General features: G+C 56.9%; 1 protein-coding gene across 1 annotated transcript; it reads left to right on the forward strand.

Moving 5' to 3' along the window:
- LOC118149236 (uncharacterized) lies at window positions 1-2,797 on the forward strand. The gene is made up of 3 exons (XM_078365733.1): window positions 1-108; window positions 1,102-1,332; window positions 1,445-2,797. Exons 1-3 carry the CDS (start codon window positions 1-3, stop codon window positions 2,366-2,368), a joined length of 1,263 nt encoding a protein of 420 aa, XP_078221859.1. The 3' UTR covers window positions 2,369-2,797.
- Window positions 2,798-18,584: the final 15,787 nt, after the last annotated feature.

Consider the following 18,584-nt stretch of genomic DNA (forward strand, 5'->3'; position numbering starts at 1 on the left):
ATGAAAGGGACCTCTGCAGCTCCTCTCTTCCCAGAGGCCCCCGGGGACCCCTCAGACGGCCAGCCAGGAAAAGAAGGTGTCTGGTGCAGGTGTCAGACTTTTCTGGAGGTAAAAGGGACTGCAGCCGAGAATAGCTCGAATGCCATGGGCCTGGGCCTGGTTGTCACTTCATCACACAGAGTCAGCCCCAAAGAGGGACAGGCTGTGCTTCGAGGGGGTGTGTGGGACGTTGGGGGAGGGAGGCTGGGACTCTTCAACACGGTGCTTCTGTGATCCCCAAGGCTGGGAGTCGGTTCGGAAGGGTCAGCAGTCAATGTTGTGGTTGTGATGGGAACTAGTGTGTAAGCTTGGCTGGATTACCTAATAATAGCGAAGGATGGTGACATCAACTGTAATTAACCCCTAGAATCCCTGGTTTTGTCCTAGGACGGCAAGAATCTTCATGACCACTTAAGAGTCCACACATATCTGTAAGAATTGGGTATACAGCAAGTGCTCAAAATGGGAGGGGGTCCGTGGCACCATTTCAGGCCACTGATGGTGGCTGGGTAGGGGGTGGGGTACAGGAGGAAGCCCTATCCCTGTGAGTGCTGCCACCTGCAACCTCTGGCCGTGCCGAGTTTCGTCTGAGCCCAGGGCGTTTGTGTGTCTGAGTCATTTCTCAGTCTGGATCTCTGGCCAGCCTGAGCCGGGAGTGGGGAGGTGGGTGTCCCGGATGGGCTGTTCCGCCCTGTGCTGTTCACGGGCTGTCTGTTGCCATCTGGAGGGGAACATCATGAGCCGGGCCCGCTCTGCGCACCCCCTTCCCATGGGACCCGGGATGGAGGAGTCCAGAGCACGCCTCGTTTGCTTGATGCTTCACTGTTTACAAAGCTCATTTCCATTCTCAATGGGGGATATTATTATCCCGGTTCACAGGGTTAGAAGGGTTAGGAGCCCTGTCTACAAACTCGGGCCACCAGAAACAGCATCTTGGTGTCTTCCTCAGACCCGTTTAGTTAAATTTAAGCCAATATCACACGGGTGGTGGCAGTGAATTCATCCCAGCTGCTGGGTCTGTCTCCCCCGCCCCCACTCCCCACCAAAATCCAGGCATCTTAGGGCGGGCCTGGAGATAATAGGGGTCCTGCCTCCCTCCCCCTGACCCCCTTGTTGGAGCCTGCATGCTCCTGTGTACTCCAAGATGGTGCTGGAGTCTTGCTGAGGCTGGAAGAGCTCAGGGCTGGACCGCCTCCGGAGACGCTTCCCAGGGAGTGCACCTGCAGGACATTCTGTGATCTCCAGGCTGGCGGGAGACCTTCCCAGGCTAGGGTACTGGCTCCCAACTCAAAGGTGACTTCAGGCTGCTTTTCGCCTGCAACCTGGGGAGCTGCTTGGGAAGTGGTGAGAGGGAGGGTGGACAAGCACACATACTCATGACTCAAGAAACTATCCTGCTACACAGGTGAGGAAGCACGTGACCGGAGCAAGGTCACCCAAAGGCACTGTGACCTGGAGCTCAAGCCTCTGGGGCATCTCATTCCTCCAGCCACACGGCTCTAGGGTGGAGCGATGGTCGCCGCTGCAAGGTCGGCTCAGCACCTGGAAAGCAAAGCCTTCCCTTCCCTGGACTGGACACGCAGTGGGACCCGGGGCTGAGCCGCCTGCTCCCGAGCCGGCTCTGGGAACCGGTGGGCAAAGCTGCTGCGGCTCTCACCCCACCCAAGCGCCCTCCCTGTCATCCTCATCTCCCTGGCGTCCCGCAGCCCTCCGTGCTCAGGAGCCCTTCCAAGTGCGGAGCCGGGAACACTGCCGGGTGTGGGGCGCTCTCTTCCTCCCGGTTTTGCTGGTCTCCATCCCCACACCACGTTCAGCTGCTCCCCGCCCTGGGCAGAGCCCTCCACCCATGCCCGGAACCCTCAGCTGGCCTGATCCCTGTGGCGCCAGGCGGGTCCCGCAGGGCGGGCAGGGCAGCTGCCAGGATGCTGGGTGGGAGGCAGGCGAGGCTGGGCCAGGGGCTCCCACTGGGCCTGGGGTGATCCACTCCCTTGTTCATTCTGTTCTTCACATTCCTGAGCAGGGGGAGGGGAGACAGACAGACAGGACACCAGTACCTGCGGTCCTGGGAACGGAGGGTCAGAGCCTCCAGCGGGAGGGGAGGCAATCAGGAAAGCTTCCTGGAGGAGTCAGTGCTGCCGGAGCTGAATCCCGTTCCTGTGTCCCAAAGGGAGTTGCTTTTCAGGTGGTACACACAAAAGCAGGAAGGCTGAAGGCAGCCCTGACCGGGCACCCGGCCTTTGTCCGCCCGCCCTCCCACACGGCCGCCTGCAGGGAGCATCTGAGAGCACAGACCCCACGTGTCCCTGCCCTGCTTAAAGCCCGCCAGTAACAGACTGTCGGAGGATGTTGGCCCTTCCTACTCGGCCCAGGCCACCTTCAGGGCTCCCGTGAAGGGCCTTCACTCAATCAGCACTTTTCAAATTTCAGGTTGTGACCCATTAGTGGGGCTTGAAATCACATTAGTGGGTCAGGAACAGCATTTTAATTTAATTAATTTATTTATGTATCTAGAGACAGGATTTCACTCTGTCACCCAGGCTGGAGTGCAGTGGCTTGATCTCCGCTCACTGCAACCTCCGCCTCCTGGGTTCAAGTGATTCTCCCACCTCAGCCTCCCAAGTAGCTGGGATTACAGGCGTGTGCCACCGCGCCTGGCCAGGAATGGTGTTTTCAGATGGGATGCAATGTTATAGACTAGAATGAAGTGAAATAAAATGGAACAGAACAGAACAGAATAGAATAAATGTGATTGATCAGACTCGGCACTGTCTCTTGCACTTTTTATCTTTCCTTCTTTCTTTTATCTTTTGAGACAGGGTCTTGCTCTGTTGTCCAGGCTGGAGTGCAGTGGTGCAATTATAGCTCACTGCAGCCTCGAACCCCTGCACTTAAGTGCTACTCCTGAGTAGCATGTCACCACATCTGGCTAATTTTTTAAGTAATTAATTATTATTATTATTTTGAGGCAGTCTCACTGTGTCGCCCAGGCTACAGTGCAATGGCTCGATCTCAGCTCAGTACAACCTCTGCCTCCCGGGTTCCAGAGATTCTCCTGCCTCAGCCTCCTGAGTAGCTGGGACTACAGGCATGCGCCACCATGCCTGGCTAATTTTTCGTGTTTTTAGTAGAAACGGGGTTTCATAGTGTTAGCCAGGATGGTCTTGATCTCCTGACCTTATGATCTGCCTGCCTTGGGCTCCCAGTGCTGGGATTATAGGCGTGAGCCACTGTACCTGGCCAATTAATTATTTTTTTTACAAAAATAGAAGCAGGGTTTCACTGTTACTCAGGGTGGTCTCAAACTCCTGGCCTCAAGTGATCCTCCTGCCTCAGCACAATTCCAGGCGTGAGCCATGGCCCCCAGCCTGCCCCTTTGTGTGTTCACATGTGTGTACCGGTTTTCTGCTCAGCACTGTCAAAGTCTAAAAGGCATGGTTGCCATGACTGTTTATACATCACTCACTCCGTCTTCCCTGAGGGCTGTTGTCGTTCCTATGGCAGGCATCTGCAATGCAGCTGAGTGAATGTGTGAGTGAGTAGGGGTGCGGGGAGACCCCGATTGCTACACAGCTCCCTAGCCCCCTTGGTGGTCATGGGTCAGGCTCCTGCCAAGCAGGTAAGAGCTGGGTGCTGGGGTCTTCGGCCCCCAGTGGGTCAGGTGGGGTCATGATTCTCAGGTGGGACGGTGTCCACTCCTGGCCCCATAAGCCCTCCAGACTCCCAGGAGGACAATCAATAGGTTCAGATCCTCAGAATCCCAAGGACAGGGCCAGGCACGGTGGCTCATGGCAGCACTTTGGGAGGCCATGGCAGGTGGATCGCTTTAGATCAGGAGTTCAAGACCAGCCTGGCCAATATGGTGAAACCTTGTGTTTACCAAAAGTACGAAGACTAGCTGGACATGGTGGTGCACAACTGTAATCCCAGCTACCTGGGAGGCTGAGATGGCGCCGCTGCACTCCAGCCTGGGCAACAGAACAAGACTCTCTCTCTCTCTCTCTCTCTCAAGAAAAAAAAAAAAGTCATGTTCTGAGGTCCTGGGGGACTCAGAGGACTTCAACATGTCAACTTCGGGGTGACCCATTCAGCCCATAACAGCGGGCTTGCGGGAACCTGGGAGAGGGATGGGACCTCCTCCTGCCTCCCAGCCCCAAGCCCAGGAAGGGAATCTTCTGGAGCAAGGTCCTAGATGCCCCGATTCTTTTCTCCACCATCGACACGCTCATTGCAAACCTTCCCTTGCCCTCTCCCGAAAGCGGACCTCCCGGGTTAGGTTTGCTCCAGCCCGGGCTGGAAGGGTGGGTTTGCCGAGTTGTGGGTCCCTCCCAGAGTCGTATTCAAAATATCCTCATTAGGAGAAAAGCCAGCACTGACTTCTCAAGAGGTCCTTCTCGGTTACCCGGCGTTACTAGGTGGTCTGAGTGTGACGCCTGGTGAGGGGCCTGTGACTGTCCCTGGCCCTTTCTTTGTCTCAGGCTGGGCCATCTACTCTTATTCCATCAGCCCAGATTGGTGGGAGCCCTGGTCTCTCTACCCTGAACTGTGTATGGGAATTCACTGGTTTAAAGAAAAAATCCACCTGAAGGTGATAATGGGGGTTAGGGCAGGGGGTCAGGCAGAAGCAGTGCCAGATGGGGTCAGTCCAGGAGGGCTTCCCGGAGGAGGAGCTGAGACACGGCTGTAGCTTTCAGCCTGAACCTCCCTCCTGACCGCTGTCAGGCATCATGCTAGAAACCTGTATCACAGTCACTGGTTTAATCTCCAAACAAATGGGGCGGTGCTGTTTATCCTCCTCTATTGTTTTCCTTTTTAGATTGATTCTTGCTCTGTCGCCCAGGCTGGAGTGCAGTGGCATGATCTCAGTTCACTGCAACCTCTGCCTCCCAGGTTCAAGTGATTCTTCTGCCTCAGCCTCCCAAGAAGTTGGGATTACAGGCACCGGCCACCATACCCGGCTAATTGTTGTATTTTTAGTAGAGATAGGCTTTCACCATGTTGGCCAGGCTGGTCTCGAACTCCCAACCTCTAGTGATCTGCCTGCCTTGGCCTCCCAAAGTGCTGGGATAACAGGCGGGAGACCCCGCCCCGGGCTCCCAGTGTGATCTGAACTTTCATTTCCCCGATGAGTAATGATGGTGAGCACTTTCTCACTTGCTTTTCAGGCGTGCAATTATCCTCGTTTGTGACGTGACTTTTTACATCTTACCCACATTTTCGAAAATGGGATCCGTTTTACCGTTCACAATTAGGTCCGTGATCTGCGTTGAGGCAGAGCACTTTAAATCCCTGCCTACCCTCGCCCTTCCCAAAGTGTGGTGGTCCCGGCGCTTAGAAAACACTCTTCCCTCCTGGGTCGCCAGCTGCACGGCCTCTTTCGAGGGCCCCAGCCCTTCCTCCAGGCCCTGGAATTAATAAAAGCTCTGAGCTGCCTGTGGTTTTCAGGCTGAGAGCTGGTTCCAACGTGTGCTAGGATTCAGGCAGCAAGCTGGGGGCCACCATCCTTTCTCCATGTGGGTTTTTGTGTTCCCCTTCCTGGTGGGGGAGAGGCTCATCGTTCACAAAACTCTGAGAGTCCCCAGACCAGAATAAAAAAACTCTCTTTTTTTTTTTTGAGACAGAGTCTCACTTTGTCGCCCAACTAGAGTACACTGGCACGACCTTGGCTCACTGCAACCTCCACCTCCTGGATTCAAGCGATTCTCCGGCCTCAGCCTCCTGAATAGCTGGGATGACAGATGCCTGTCACTGCGCATGGCTCATTTTTGTATTTTTAGTAGAGTCGGGGTTTCACCACGTTGGCCAGCTTGGTCTCAAACTCCTGACCTCAAGCAATCTGCGCCCACCTCAGCCTCCCAAAGTGCTACCACGCCAGGCCCAGAATTAGGAATCTTGGCCGGGCGAGGTCGCTTATCCCTGTAATCCTAGCACTTTGGGAAGCTGAGGCGGGCAGATCACTTGATGTCAGGAGTTCGAGACCAGTCTGGCCCGCATGGTGAAACCTCGTCTCCACTAAAAATAAAACAATTAGCTGGGCGTGGGCCTAGAGTCCCAGCTACTCAGGAGGCTGAGGCAGGAGAGTCGCTTGAACCTGGGAGGTGGAGGTTGCAGTGAGCTGAGATCGCGCCAGTGTACTCCAGCCTGGGTGACAGGGTAACACTGTGTTTCAAAAAAAAAAAAAAAAAGAGAGCCTCTTCTCTAGTCTCTTCTTGCTCCGGTTAACCACCCCCCAACCACCGCCCCGCAGCCCAGGCTTCGGCTGCCTCTCTCTCGGCTGGAGGAGCTCATTCCAACCAGGATGGCAGATAAGTTCCATCACCAATCGTGTTTGACGGGCAATGGCCAGCAGAAGTGGTGTTAAGAAGGATTCTGAGGATATCCAGGCGTGGCAGGTGGGAATCACACAGCCAATGGGTCATGTCTGTGGGGAGCAACAGGTGGGCGTGGCCTATACTTGGTGTCTTAAATGACCCTGATCCACCCTAAACCCCTTGTTAGTATTAATCCAAAGTAGAGGGTTGTTTTGTTTTGTTTTTGAGATGGAGTCTCGCTCTGTCGCCCAGGCTGGAGTGTAATGGCACGATCTCTCTCTGCTCACTGCAACATCTGCCTGCTGGGTTCAAGCAATTCTCTTGCCTCAGCCTCCTGAGTAGCTGGAACTACAGGCGCACACTGCCACGCCCAGCTAATTTTTGTATTTTTCGTAGAGATGGGGGTTTCACCATGTTGTCCAGGCTGGTCTCGAACTCCTGACCTCAAGATCCGCCCACCTTGGCCTCCCAAAGTGCTGGGATTACAGGTGTGAGCCACCGCGCCTGTTTAAATGTCACTCCATGGGGGCCGGGCGCAGTGGCTCACGCCTGTAATCCCAGCACTTTGGGAGGCCGAGGCAGGTGGATCACAAGGTCAAGAGATCGAGACCATCTTGTTCAACATGGTGAAACTTTGTCTCTACTAAAAATACAAAAAATTAGCCGGGCACGGTGGCACGTGCCTGTAATCCCAGCTACTCAGGAGGCTGAGGCAGGAGAATTGCCTGAACCCAGGAGGTAGAGGTTTCGGTGAGCCGAGATCGCGCCATCGCACTCCAGCCTGGGTAACAACATCGAAACTCCGTCTCAAAAAAAAAAAAAAAAAAAAAAAAAAGTCACTTTATGGTACTCAGCCATTAATTAACAGAGATGGTTTGTCTGGGCACAGTGGCTCCACAGTGGCTCACACCTGCAATCCCAGCACTTTGGGAGGCCGATGTGGAAGGATTGCTTGAGGCCAGGAGTTCAAGACCAGCCTGAACAACATAGTGAAACCCCATGTCTACAAAAAAAAACAATGAAAAATTAGCTGGATGTGGTGGTATACACCTGTACTCCAGCTATTTGGGAGGCTGAGGTAGGAGGCTCGCTTGAGTCCAGGAGTGAGAGGCTGCAGTGAGCCATGACCACACCACTGTACTCCAGAATGAGTCCCTGTTTCTAAAAGAAAACAATAATAATAATAAGATGGGTCAGAAGCTCGGCTATTACCCATTTAACAGAAAGGCACTTCCTTGTTTATTCAGCAAATACTAACTTAGCAACTGCTAATTTCTGTCCCATTAAGAATATGGTGGTGAATCCAATCTAGTCTGATGTCTGCCTAGTTCTGTGTTTCTCCCTTGACTCCAGTATTCAATGTATGGACTTAAGGACTCAGCCATCTCACGGGACAGTCATTTCCCAGCAAGCCAGCTGTTCCTGGGGTGGGATTATAGCACAATTTAAAAAAAAGAAGGAACCTGGGGCCAGGTGTGGTGACTCATGCCTATAATCCCAGCAATTTGGGGGAGTGAGACAGGCGGATTGCTTGAGTCCAGGAGTTCGAGGCCAGCTTGGGCAACACGGCAAAACCCTCTCTACAAAACACACACACACACACACACACACACACACACACACACACACACACACAATTAGGCAGGCTTAGTGGAGTGTGCCTGTAGTCTCAACTACCTGGGGGGCTGAGGCTGAGGCTGGAGGATTGCTTGAGCCTGGAGGGTGGAGGCTGCAGTGAGCCGAGATTGTGCCACTGCACTGCAGCCCGGGTGACAGAGTGCAATCCTGTCTCAAAAAAAAAAAGGAAGTTGGTGGGTACTGGGAGTTCTGATGTTGTAATGTTTCTCTCCAAGTACCTTTGCTGAAAGAGGTCCCCAGATGAGGCTTGTAAATGAAAGGATGTGAAAGAACAAATTGCTAATGACATGAATCAGCGGGGCTCCACTGTGGAGTGTCTGTGGGGTGTCTGTGATGGGCTCCTTTGTGGGGTGTCTGTGACAGGCTCCTCTGTGGGGTGTCTGCGGGGTGTCTGTGACGGGCTCCTCTGTGGGGTGTCTGTGACGGGCTCCTCTGTGGGGTGTCTGTGACGGGCTCCTCTGTGGGGTGTCTGTGGGGTGTCTGTGACAGGCTCCTCTGTGGGGTGTCTGCGGGGTGTCTGTGACGGGCTCCTCTGTGGGGTGTCTGTGGGGTGTCTGTGACGGGCTCCTCTGTGGGGTGTCTGTGGGGTGTCTGTGACGGGCTCCTCTGTGGGGTGTCTGTGACGGGCTCCTCTGTGGGGTGTCTGTGATGGGCTCCTCTGTGGGGTGTCTGTGGGGTGTCTGTGACGGGCTCCTCTGTGGGGTGTCTGTGACGGGCTCCTCTGTGGGGTGTCTGTGACGGGCTCCTCTGTGGGGTGTCTGTGATGGTTTCTGTGACGCACTCCTCTGTGGGGTGTCTGTGATGGGCTCCTCTGTGGGGTGTCTGTGATGGTTTCTGTGACGGGCTCCTCTGTGGGGTGTCTGTGACGGGCTCCTCTGTGGGGTGTCTGTGATGGGATCCTCTGTGGGGTGTCTGTGACGGGCTCCTCTGTGGGGTGTCTGTGATGGTTTCTGTGACAGGCTCCTCTGTGGGGTGTCTGTGACGGGCTCCTCTGTGGGGTGTCTGTGATGGTTTCTGTGACGGGCTCCTCTGTGGGGTGTCTGTGATGGGCTCCTCTGTGGGGTGTCTGTGACGGACTCCTCTGTGGGGTATCTGTGATGGGCTCCTCTGTGGGGTATCTGTGATGGGCTCCTCTGTGGGGTGTCTGTGACGGGCTCCTCTGTGGGGTGTCTGTGATGGTTTCTGTGACGGACTCCTCTGTGGGGTGTCTGTGATGGGCTCCTCTGTGGGGTGTCTGTGATGGGCTCCTCTGTGGGGTGTCTGTGATGGTCTTTGAAGACTATGGGACACCATTCAGCAGCCAGACCTCCCTTGGCTCTGCCTGCCTGCAATGCCTGTCTCCCTCTGAACCGGCCTCAGGGCCTGAAAACCTTCCCCAGACACACCCTTCCCACTACACCCCTGTGGTCAAGGTTCTCAGCCCACACGGCACAAGTTCAAGTCCCTCTTGCTCCACTTTGGGCACATTGGCCTTCGGCGAGATACCCTCCCCGAGCCTCAGTTTCCCCATCTCTTAGAGAATGTGTGGCAGGGAGTCAGGGAGCTCAAGCACATGGCATGTCCCTGGTACAAAAGAGCTGCTCAGCACAATCTTAGCTGCAGCCCTGTTCAGATCCCTGGCTCAGGGCCGCATGGAGAAACTGGGGCAGTGAGAAGAGGCATGGCCGTGTCCTGGGGCTCCGTAGAAAATTTCTCTCTGCATCCCCTACCTGGAGCTTCGCACTGAGCCTGGGACGTGGTGGAGACTCAGTCAAGGCCTGTCACAGGAGGGAGGACCAGGGTTTTGCTCCCAACCTTCTGCTTCTTTCCCCCTGGGAAAACCCTGATTTGTTTGAGGGGAGTGAAGGAGCAGGGTCTGTATGTTTTCTGGACCAGGTGGGCTCTGAGAAGGTCCTGCAACCTCCAGCGGGTGAGGGGGCCCCAGGAGGTGACCTGACAGTGGAGCCACTCACTGGGGTCCAGCTGAACCTCCCCTGCCCTCCAGGCCCCATGTTCTAGGCTTTAATCATGTCCACCGCCCTGGCTGGGCCCCAGCCAAGCCGTCACTCGCTGGTGAGGGCCAAGCCGAGGCCGTGCCAGGCTCAGCGGGGGCCGTTGGCCAAGAACAGCAGAGCCATTCTCAGGAAAGCTGAGGGATTAAGCTGGGAGGCCCGCAGGGACTCGGGTATCCACCCTCTGCCCAGGCTTGGCCGCAGGAGGCAGGGCGACCTCACAGCTGTAAAGCAAAGGACTGACCAGAGCCACCCACCCGGGGACCTGAGGACACCACGTGGCCTGGGCCAGCTCACCCCTGGGGAGGGGTCGAGACCACATGCCTCCTGCCCTCTGCTCCCAAACAGGCCAGGATCTCACTACCTGGTGTGCTCTGTCCTCCAGCCCAGGCGGAGCCCAGAGCCCACTCGACTGACACTGAAGGACCCTGGCCTAGGATCTGCCCTGCCGCACCCTGCCCTGGTGTCGGAGGCTTAGCTCCTCTGGGTCTCCTGGGGGCTGCTGCTCACCTGGAGGGATGGTTAGGATGATATGGATGGCTCAGTGCAGAGTCCCTTCTGCTGGGGCCACCTTTGTGTCTGGCTGGGCTGGTGTCAGGTGCACAGGCCTGGCCATGGCTGCTGGGCTTTGGTGGCAGAGGCGATTGGGGTCAGAGGGCTGTGTATGTCCACCCAGCCCCTAGGCGGAGGGTCTCCAGCTTGGCTCTGGTAGGGGTCCCTGAGCTTCTGGGGCTCTCTCTCCTCCGCCTCCCGGCGTGGAAGGCCTTCTGCTCCCTGGCTCCCCGTGGGTGGAATGTGGTTCCCAGATGCTGGTCCAGTTCAGATCCAACCCACGCTCAGGACTTGCTTGCCTCTAGGGATCACACACTGGGCCACGAGCTCCCACCTGCTCCTAGCCCTGTCTTCTCCCTCCAGGGCGACATCAGCCGCATTGACCTGCCACCATCTGCAGTCAGCCCCGCCTCCCTCACACTGGAGCCCACCCCGGGCAGGGCTGCCCACTTCCCTTTCTTCTCCCCAATCTCCCTCTCCCCGCCTGGCTGATCCCAACACCCCTGGGCCATGCTGGCCGCTGGCTGGGCCCCACCAGAGCAGGTGGCCGCCTGACCTGGCCTGGTCCCCGTCTGGGCCGCCTCTAAGCCCCTCCCTATGGGCCCAGGCAGATGGGGTGTCTGCAGGGATGCTGACTCACTGTTATTTTGGCCTCCCCTTGGGCCCAGCGGGCTCTGGGGCCTCAGGCCTGTTTAGGCGGCTGGGCCGGATGTGACCAGTTCCAGACCCCTGGGCCTCGACCGACCGGGTGAGAGCCAGGCCAGGGCAGACGCTCTGGGCAGGGGGCAGGCAGGTTGGGCAGGCCTGGGGGCTCCAGAGATCCCAGCGCCGGCCCAGCCTCCCTCCTGGACTCTGGCTGCCTGGAGGCCCTGCCTTCCTCATGCCTTGTTCTCAGCTCCAGGGGTCCCAGCTGAGGCCCTGAGCCTGGGGGCTACCATCCTAGGCACTGAGGGGTCATTTTCTTTTCCTTTCTTTCTTTCTTCCTTTTTTTTTTTTTTTTGAGACAGTCTCGCTCTGTCGCCCAGGCTGGAGTGCAGTGGTGCAGTCTTCACTGTCGCCCAGGCTGGAGTGCAGTGGTGCAGTCTTCACTGTCGCCCAGGCTGGAGTGCAGTGGTGCAGTCTTCACTGTCGCCCAGGCTGGAGTGCAGTGGTGCAATCTTCACTCTGTCGCCCAGGCTGGAGTGCAGTGGTGCAATCTTCACTCTGTCACCCAGGCTGGAGTGCAGTGGTGCAATCTTCACTCTGTCGCCCAGGCTGGAGTGCAGTGGTGCAATCTTCACTGTCTCCCAGGCTGGAGTGCAGTGGTGCAATCTTCACTCTGTCGCCCAGGCTGGAGTGCAGTGGTGCAATCTTCACTGTCGCCCAGGCTGGAGTGCAGTGGTGCAATCTTCACTGTCGCCCAGGCTGGAGTGCAGTGGTGCAATCTTCACTCTGTTGCCCAGGCTGGAGTGCAGTGGTGCAATCTTCACTCTGTCGCCCAGGCTGGAGTGCAGTGGTGCAATCTTCACTGTCGCCCAGGCTGGAGTGCAGTGGTGCAATCTTCACTGTCGCCCAGGCTGGAGTGCAGTGGTGCAGTCTTCACTCTGTCGCCCAGGCTGGAGTGCAGTGGTGCAATCTTCACTCTGTCACCCAGGCTGGAGTGCAGTGGTGCAATCTTCACTCTGTCACCCAGGCTGGAGTGCAGTGGTGCAATCTTCACTCTGTTGCCCAGGCTGGAGTGCAGTGGTGCAATCTTCACTCTGTCGCCCAGGCTGGAGTGCAGTGGTGCAATCTTCACTCTGTCACCCAGGCTGGAGTGCAGTGGTGCAATCTTCACTCTGTTGCCCAGGCTGGAGTGCAGTGGTGCAATCTTCACTCTGTCGCCCAGGCTGGAGTGCAGTGGTGCAATCTTCACTGTCGCCCAGGCTGGAGTGCAGTGGTGCAATCTTCACTCTGTTGCCCAGGCTGGAGTGCAGTGGTGCAATCTTCACTCTGTCGCCCAGGCTGGAGTGCAGTGGTGCAATCTTCACTCGCTGCAACACCCTCCTCCTGGATTCAAGCAATTCGCCTGCCTCAGCCTCCCAAGAAGACGGGATTACAGGCGCACACCACCATACCTGGCTAGTTTCTGTACTTTTAGTAGACAGGATCTCACCATGTTGGCCAGGCTGATCTCGAACTACTGACATCAAGTTATCCACCCGCCTCAGCCTCCCAAAGTGCTGGGATTCCAGGCATGAACCACGGCACCTGGCCCTGGAGGATTTTCAATCCCAGAATCCCTGAGTTAGAATGGCAGACCTCCAAAGGCATAGCCTCAGTATCCCCTCAGCCCTGGATACACACCTGTACCTCCACGGTAGGGGACTCGAGGCCCAGAGACGCAGAGACAGGCCCATTCCAACCTGGGTCTCTGACTCCCAGAAGACACCCCCTCTTCAAAGCTGTCACCAAAGCTGGTTAGCAGAAGGCCAAGGGACAAGTCCTCTGGGCTCCCCATGCCCCACATGGGTTCTGCACCGAGTGTCCCAAGCATTAAGAAAGCACTCTCTGCTCAGTGGGTCTTGGCTTCCTCATCTGTCGAAGTCAAAGTCGTTGCCTGGGCTCCATCGGGAGACCACGGTCTGGGACAATCCCCAGATCTGCTGTAGTGAAGTGGCCATCCAGGCAGGGGCAGCTGGTACTGCTGGTCTTGGGGACAGGGCCTCACTACCTCCCCCCCCCAGAATAATATATGCTTCTATTATTTGTGTTCTGAGAAGCTGACTGGTATATCTAGAGGCTTGATTCAGGTGATATTCTGGGCGGGCGTGGTGGCTCACGCCTGTAATCCCAACACGTTGGGAGGCCGAGGTTGGGGGGGTTACCTGAGGTCAGGAGTTCAAGACCGGCCTGACCAACGTGGTGAAACCCTATCTGTACCGAAAATACAAGAAATTAGCCAGGCGTGGTGGTGCACGCCTGTAATCTCAGCTGCTTGGCTGAGGCAGGAGAATAATTTGAACCTGGGAAGAGGAGGTTGCAGTGAGCGGAGATTGTGCCATTGCACTCCATCCTGGGCAACAAGATCAAAACTCCATTTCAAAAAAAGAAAAGAAAAGAAGGTAATATTATTTCTTGGTCACCCAGCCTGGAGTGCAGTGGCACAATCACAGCTCACTGCAGCCTCAACCTCCCGGCCCAAGCGATCCTCCCGCCTCATGCTCCCAGGTAGCTGGGACCCCAGGTTCGTGCCATCATGACTGGCTAATTTTTGTATTTTTGTGTAGAGACGGGGTTTCACCATGTTAGCCAGGCTGGTCTCGAACTCCTGACCAAGCAATCCACCTGCCTCGGGCACTGGCCCGGAAATGTTCAAGGAAACATGCAAATCCTTAAACTTGGTCCACCGTGTCCAAATTGAAAACAGGAGCGGGCTGGAGTGTGCAGCTAACCCTTGAGGGGCGGGTGATTGGCCGGGGCTGGGGGCAGGTACCACCTGCCCACCTCTGCCCCTGAAAGCCTCCAGCCCTTCCGGCCTGTGTGGACCTGCCACCCCATCTGCAGGCTCTATTGCTGGTGCATCCAGGACCGGCTGGCCGGTGGGGACACGATGTCTGCCACCTTGTGTATTGGGCTCAGTGACAGCCTGACCTGCTGTCTAGGTGGGAGGCATTTCTGAGGGACAGGGGGGCGGTGGGTTGGGGGAAAAGACTGGCAGCTACTCAGGAATTAACATTCTCCCTTGACACCACTGGGTCCCCAAGGAAGCCCACCACTGCCGAGACTCAGAGCCCACTGTATGGAGAAGCAGCCTGGGACTCAGAGGGCTGTGCCTGAGCCACCCGTCTGTGTCCCAGAGTGTCTCTCTGTCAAAGACAATGCCTGGTCAGCAGGGCTGGGTGGCGGGGTTGGGGGTGAGCTCTCTTCCCTACACATTCTCTCCCTCTAGATCCCAGCGCCAGAGCGGTTCCCCCAGGTTTCCCAGGCAGGTGGTGCTGGGGTGGCTTTGCGGAGGTCAGGCCCCACCGGAATGAGAACATGACTGGCATGGGTGGCCTGGCCCCGGCAGCCGCCCAAGTATGCAAGCGGCCATGTGGACGGCAGTTCTCGCCCCGTTCCCAGAGCACGCACCAAGGAAAACAGAGAATGTTTCTTGGATGACACAGTCTCCTGCTAAAGTCGTGCATTCCGGTGGCAGGGCAGCGAGGAGGGGGTCGCAGCTGTCCGCACTGGCGGGGGCTGGCCACGGCACGCACGGTGCTGCCTTGTGGCTGCTGGGTTTTGGTGGCAGGGGCGACTGGGGTCAGAGGGCTGTGTGTGTCTGCCCAGGCCCTGGGCGGAGGGTCTCCAGCTTGGCTCTGGCAGGGGTCCCTGAACTCCTGGGGCTCTCTCACTTCCACCTGTGTCTGCGGAGGGCCTTCTGCTCCCCAGCTCCCCCTGGGTAGAATGTGGTTCCCGCATCCCTGTCCAGTTCAAATCCGACCCACACTCAGGACTTGTTTGCCTCTAGGGACCCCAGACTGGGTCACGTGCTCCCACCTGCCCCCAACTCCCTCTTCTCCCTCAAGGGCAACACTAGTCACATTCTGCCACCATCTGCAGTGGCGTCTCGACCACGCACATAACCACGGGGGTCTGCCTCGGGTACACCGCCACGTGGCTGTGCTGTGGGCCCGCAGCCATGTTCCCGTCCACACAGATGGTTGGCAGCCACACGACCTGTGCCCACAGCCCCTGTCTGGGTTCTGTTTTCTGCTGGGGTGCTCAGCTTGTACATCTCTTGCTTCATGGGGACAACTGGTGTGACCCTGCCTGTGGTGTGTGTTCTTAGCCCTGGGATCAGGCAGCGGTACGTCCGGGTCCTTGTGTGCACCTGCCAGTCCCCTGCCTGGACATGCCCTGCCATTTTCCTGCCCGGGCACCAGCTGGCATGTCCCCGGAGTGCGTATGTCGTCAACCTACTCTGTACAAAGGGTCACTTTAGGGAGTCAAATAGCTTTGCTCTCCAACTGTTTGCGGCAGGGCGTGGGTAGACATGTCTCCCCACCTCCAGCCTCAGTTTCCCCTCTGTCAGTGGGCCAGGTCATTTCCCCTCACATGGCCGCTGTGACCAGGATGAAGGGTCACGGCCGGGGTACTTCTGTCTGTTGGCCCAGGGCTGAACTAGCGGGGACTGCAGAGAGAGTGTGTGTGCAGCGGAGGATTCTGTTGGATGTCTGATATTTTTCCTCTTGGCGCAGGGTCTCTTCAGAAAAGGTGGGAGCCTCTAGCCTTGAATTTGGAGATTTCCTTTTTTAAGACAGGGTCCTGCTCCCTCGCCCAGGCTGAAGTGCAGTGGTGCAATCATACCTCACTGCAGTCTTGATCTCCGGGGCTCAAGTGATCCTCCCACCTCAGCCTCTCACATAGCTGGGACCACAGACATGCACCAGCACATCTGGCTAACTTTTTAGACTTGCTTTTGTAGACATGGGGTCTTACTTTGTCTTGAACTCCTGGGCTCAAGTGACCCTCCTGTCTCTGCCTCTGAAATGCGGCGATTACAGGCATGAGCCGCCATGCCCAGCCATGAACTTGGAGATTCTGAATCCTCAGCTCAAGGTGGAGGTCAGGATCTGCAGAGGGCATTCCTGAGGCCTTCACCCTGGGGAGCCCCCATCAAGAGAATAGCAGGCTTGCAAGAGTGCTGAGTGCCGTGACTGAGAGGACTGGATTGGGGTGGGGGAGCTGCAGGAACTCAGGGCAACTCCTACCTTACCTTAGAGAAGCAGGAATGACTCTGGAGGAGTGCACCTATGAGATGGGTTTTGAAGGTTTCATAGGAGTTCACCAGCAGACTAAAGCAGAGAAAGACATTAGAGTCAAGGCATCATGTCTGCAAAGGCCCAGAAGTGGCAAGACGTGCCGGGCACACTCAGGGAAGTGCGGGAGGTCGGAGAGGCTGGCAGGGTCTGATCAGGAGGGCCTCATAACCAGGCTAAGGGGCTCGGGTGTCATCTTGAAGGCAGCAGGGACCCAGCAGCAGAGTGACACAATCAGGTGTGGAGGATGGACGTGGTGGTCTGAGTGGGAGGTGAGGTGGCCTGGCCTGGAGCCGGGATGATGGGGTGTGACGGAGCCAGAGAAAATTCTGGGACTAGGTTTGCCTTCAGAGAGGATGCAGACTTGGGCAGGGTTGAAATGTTGATGCGGAACAAGCGGTCCAGGCTGGCTGGAGGGGGACTGAGGCCCATCCTGGAAGGCCATGGGGCCTCCTTCCATTCAAGATGGCTGCTCCGTCCGTCCCTGGTCTGGGTGTCTCTGGCTGGTACGGGAGAGCTGGGGTGCCCGCTCCCAGCTGTTTACATCGCTTGCATGCCTCCGGGCTCTTATCTCAGGTTCTGTCGTGGTTGCCCCCCTTGCCAAGTAGTCCCATCCCTGCTTGCCTCATAAATCAGGCTGGCCTCTCCCCAACACCTCCAGCTCCTACCCACCCTTTTGGCACTGCCCACCTTTGCCCTGCCCGGAGGCAGAAAGGAGCCCTGAGTTTAGCCTGGGGCCTGCCCAGAAGCTCCTGGCTCTGAAGAACAGGTCTCCTGGGTGTTCCAGACCCCAGAAGCGTCCTCGAAGTTCCCTAAAGACAGCTCCAGAGGTCACCTCCCTCCTGGTCCCAGAGGGGTGGTTAAGCCTGCTGTTCCCTGCTGGGGCCTGACCCCAAATGAGGAGGGAGAGGGTGGCCCCTCGTCTCAGGGTGCCCAGAAACCAGCTCACACCCTCTGAAGAGCTCTCGTAGAAGGCCTGTACCTGTACTCCGCTGTGGCCCAGAGCCACTGTTGCTACTCGACTGGGACTCATGTGCCTTGTCTATAAAATAGGTGTGTTCACTTATTCATTCAACAAACATTTACTGTGTGCCAGGCCCAGGCATGGAGATGAGCCAAGTAGAGCCTCAGCCCTGAGTCCACAGTCGGGAGTGGGTGATAGACGAGGGCAAAGCGGTGTCCCCAAAGTGTCTCATGGCCCAGGACAGGGGGCAAGAGTTACTGCAGGGGACTGAGGTGGAGCAGTCAGAGAGAAAAGGCATGGTTAATAGTGTGCTGGTGGCCAGGGGGTGGGTAGAATGAGTTCTCCTCATTCTAGAATGAGGGGGACAAAGGCTCAAGGGGGTGACAGTTTGGGGACCTGCCCCTGTTTTCTCTGATAGGGTGAGAGCCAGGGAGGGGCAGTAGACCCTGGGAATCAGACCAAGACTTTGTCCTGAGGCACTAGGGAGCTGTGGAGGGTTTGAGGCAGGGAGAATCACAGATCGGCATGTGAGTAGGGGCTCTCTGCCTGCCAAGTAGAGAAGGAGCTGAGGCGGGTGGGGAGCCCTGGTAGGGGGCTGTGGGATCTTGGTAGGGCGGCAGTTGAGGGCTCAGAGGAAGCTCAAATCAGAGGAGCAATCCAAGCCTGGCTTTGACTCCAAAGTCTCACAACAGCCTTGACACCTGCTGGCCCAGTGTGGAGGAGAAGGGGGCACATCCCTGGGAGACGCTCCTCATTTGGGGCATCTGGCCAGGACTCCCTGACATCTTCCCATGGAAGGATGCATCCAGGGCCCTGTGCTAGCCCGCACCCTGTGGGCCCAGGCATGGGGGCTGTGAAAGGTCAGATGACTGCCTGGGCAATCAAGGAAGGCTTCCTGGTGGAAAGGCACTTTCAGCCAAGTCTTTGAAGACAAAGAGAAGTTTGCTAGTTTAAAGCAGGGCAGGGAGCATTGCAACCAGCTGGCCCCAATCCAAAAAGTACAAAGACAAGAAATAGCAGGCGAGGCTTGGGGTGGGAGCTTGGGAGGGGAGAGTGGAAAGAAACGAGGCCAGGGGCACGGGTCCTGCTGAACGGAGGAGTAGGAGTGCCTTGGTGCAGGTCACCGGGAACCATGGGAGGTTTTCAGCAGAGGTGACATGGACAGTTTGCATCCTGGAATGACCTTGGGGGCATCACCTCTTATGTAAGAAACAGAACTGGGCACAGGCACCAGCGGTCCTTGGGAAGGGGTTGCAGGGGTCTAGGAGGGACGGGGACAGAGGGTCAAGGTGACATCACAGGGGAGCGTTACTTAGTCTGGGCCTTAGAG

The sequence above is a fragment of the Callithrix jacchus genome, chromosome 2, assembly GCF_049354715.1.
Source record: "Callithrix jacchus isolate 240 chromosome 2, calJac240_pri, whole genome shotgun sequence".
Classification (NCBI taxonomy): domain Eukaryota; kingdom Metazoa; phylum Chordata; class Mammalia; order Primates; family Cebidae; genus Callithrix; species Callithrix jacchus.

Bases quoted from the DNA above. Each gene is read 5' to 3' on its own strand.
- LOC118149236 (XM_078365733.1), top strand. From the start codon at position 1: ATGAAAGGGACCTCTGCAGCTCCTCTCTTCCCAGAGGCCCCCGGGGAC. The intron at 109-1,101 runs GTAAAAGGGACT...CAGGCATCTTAG, and splicing joins GGTGTCAGACTTTTCTGGAG to GGCGGGCCTGGAGATAATAG. The intron at 1,333-1,444 runs GTGACTTCAGGC...CCTGCTACACAG, and splicing joins TACTGGCTCCCAACTCAAAG to GTGAGGAAGCACGTGACCGG.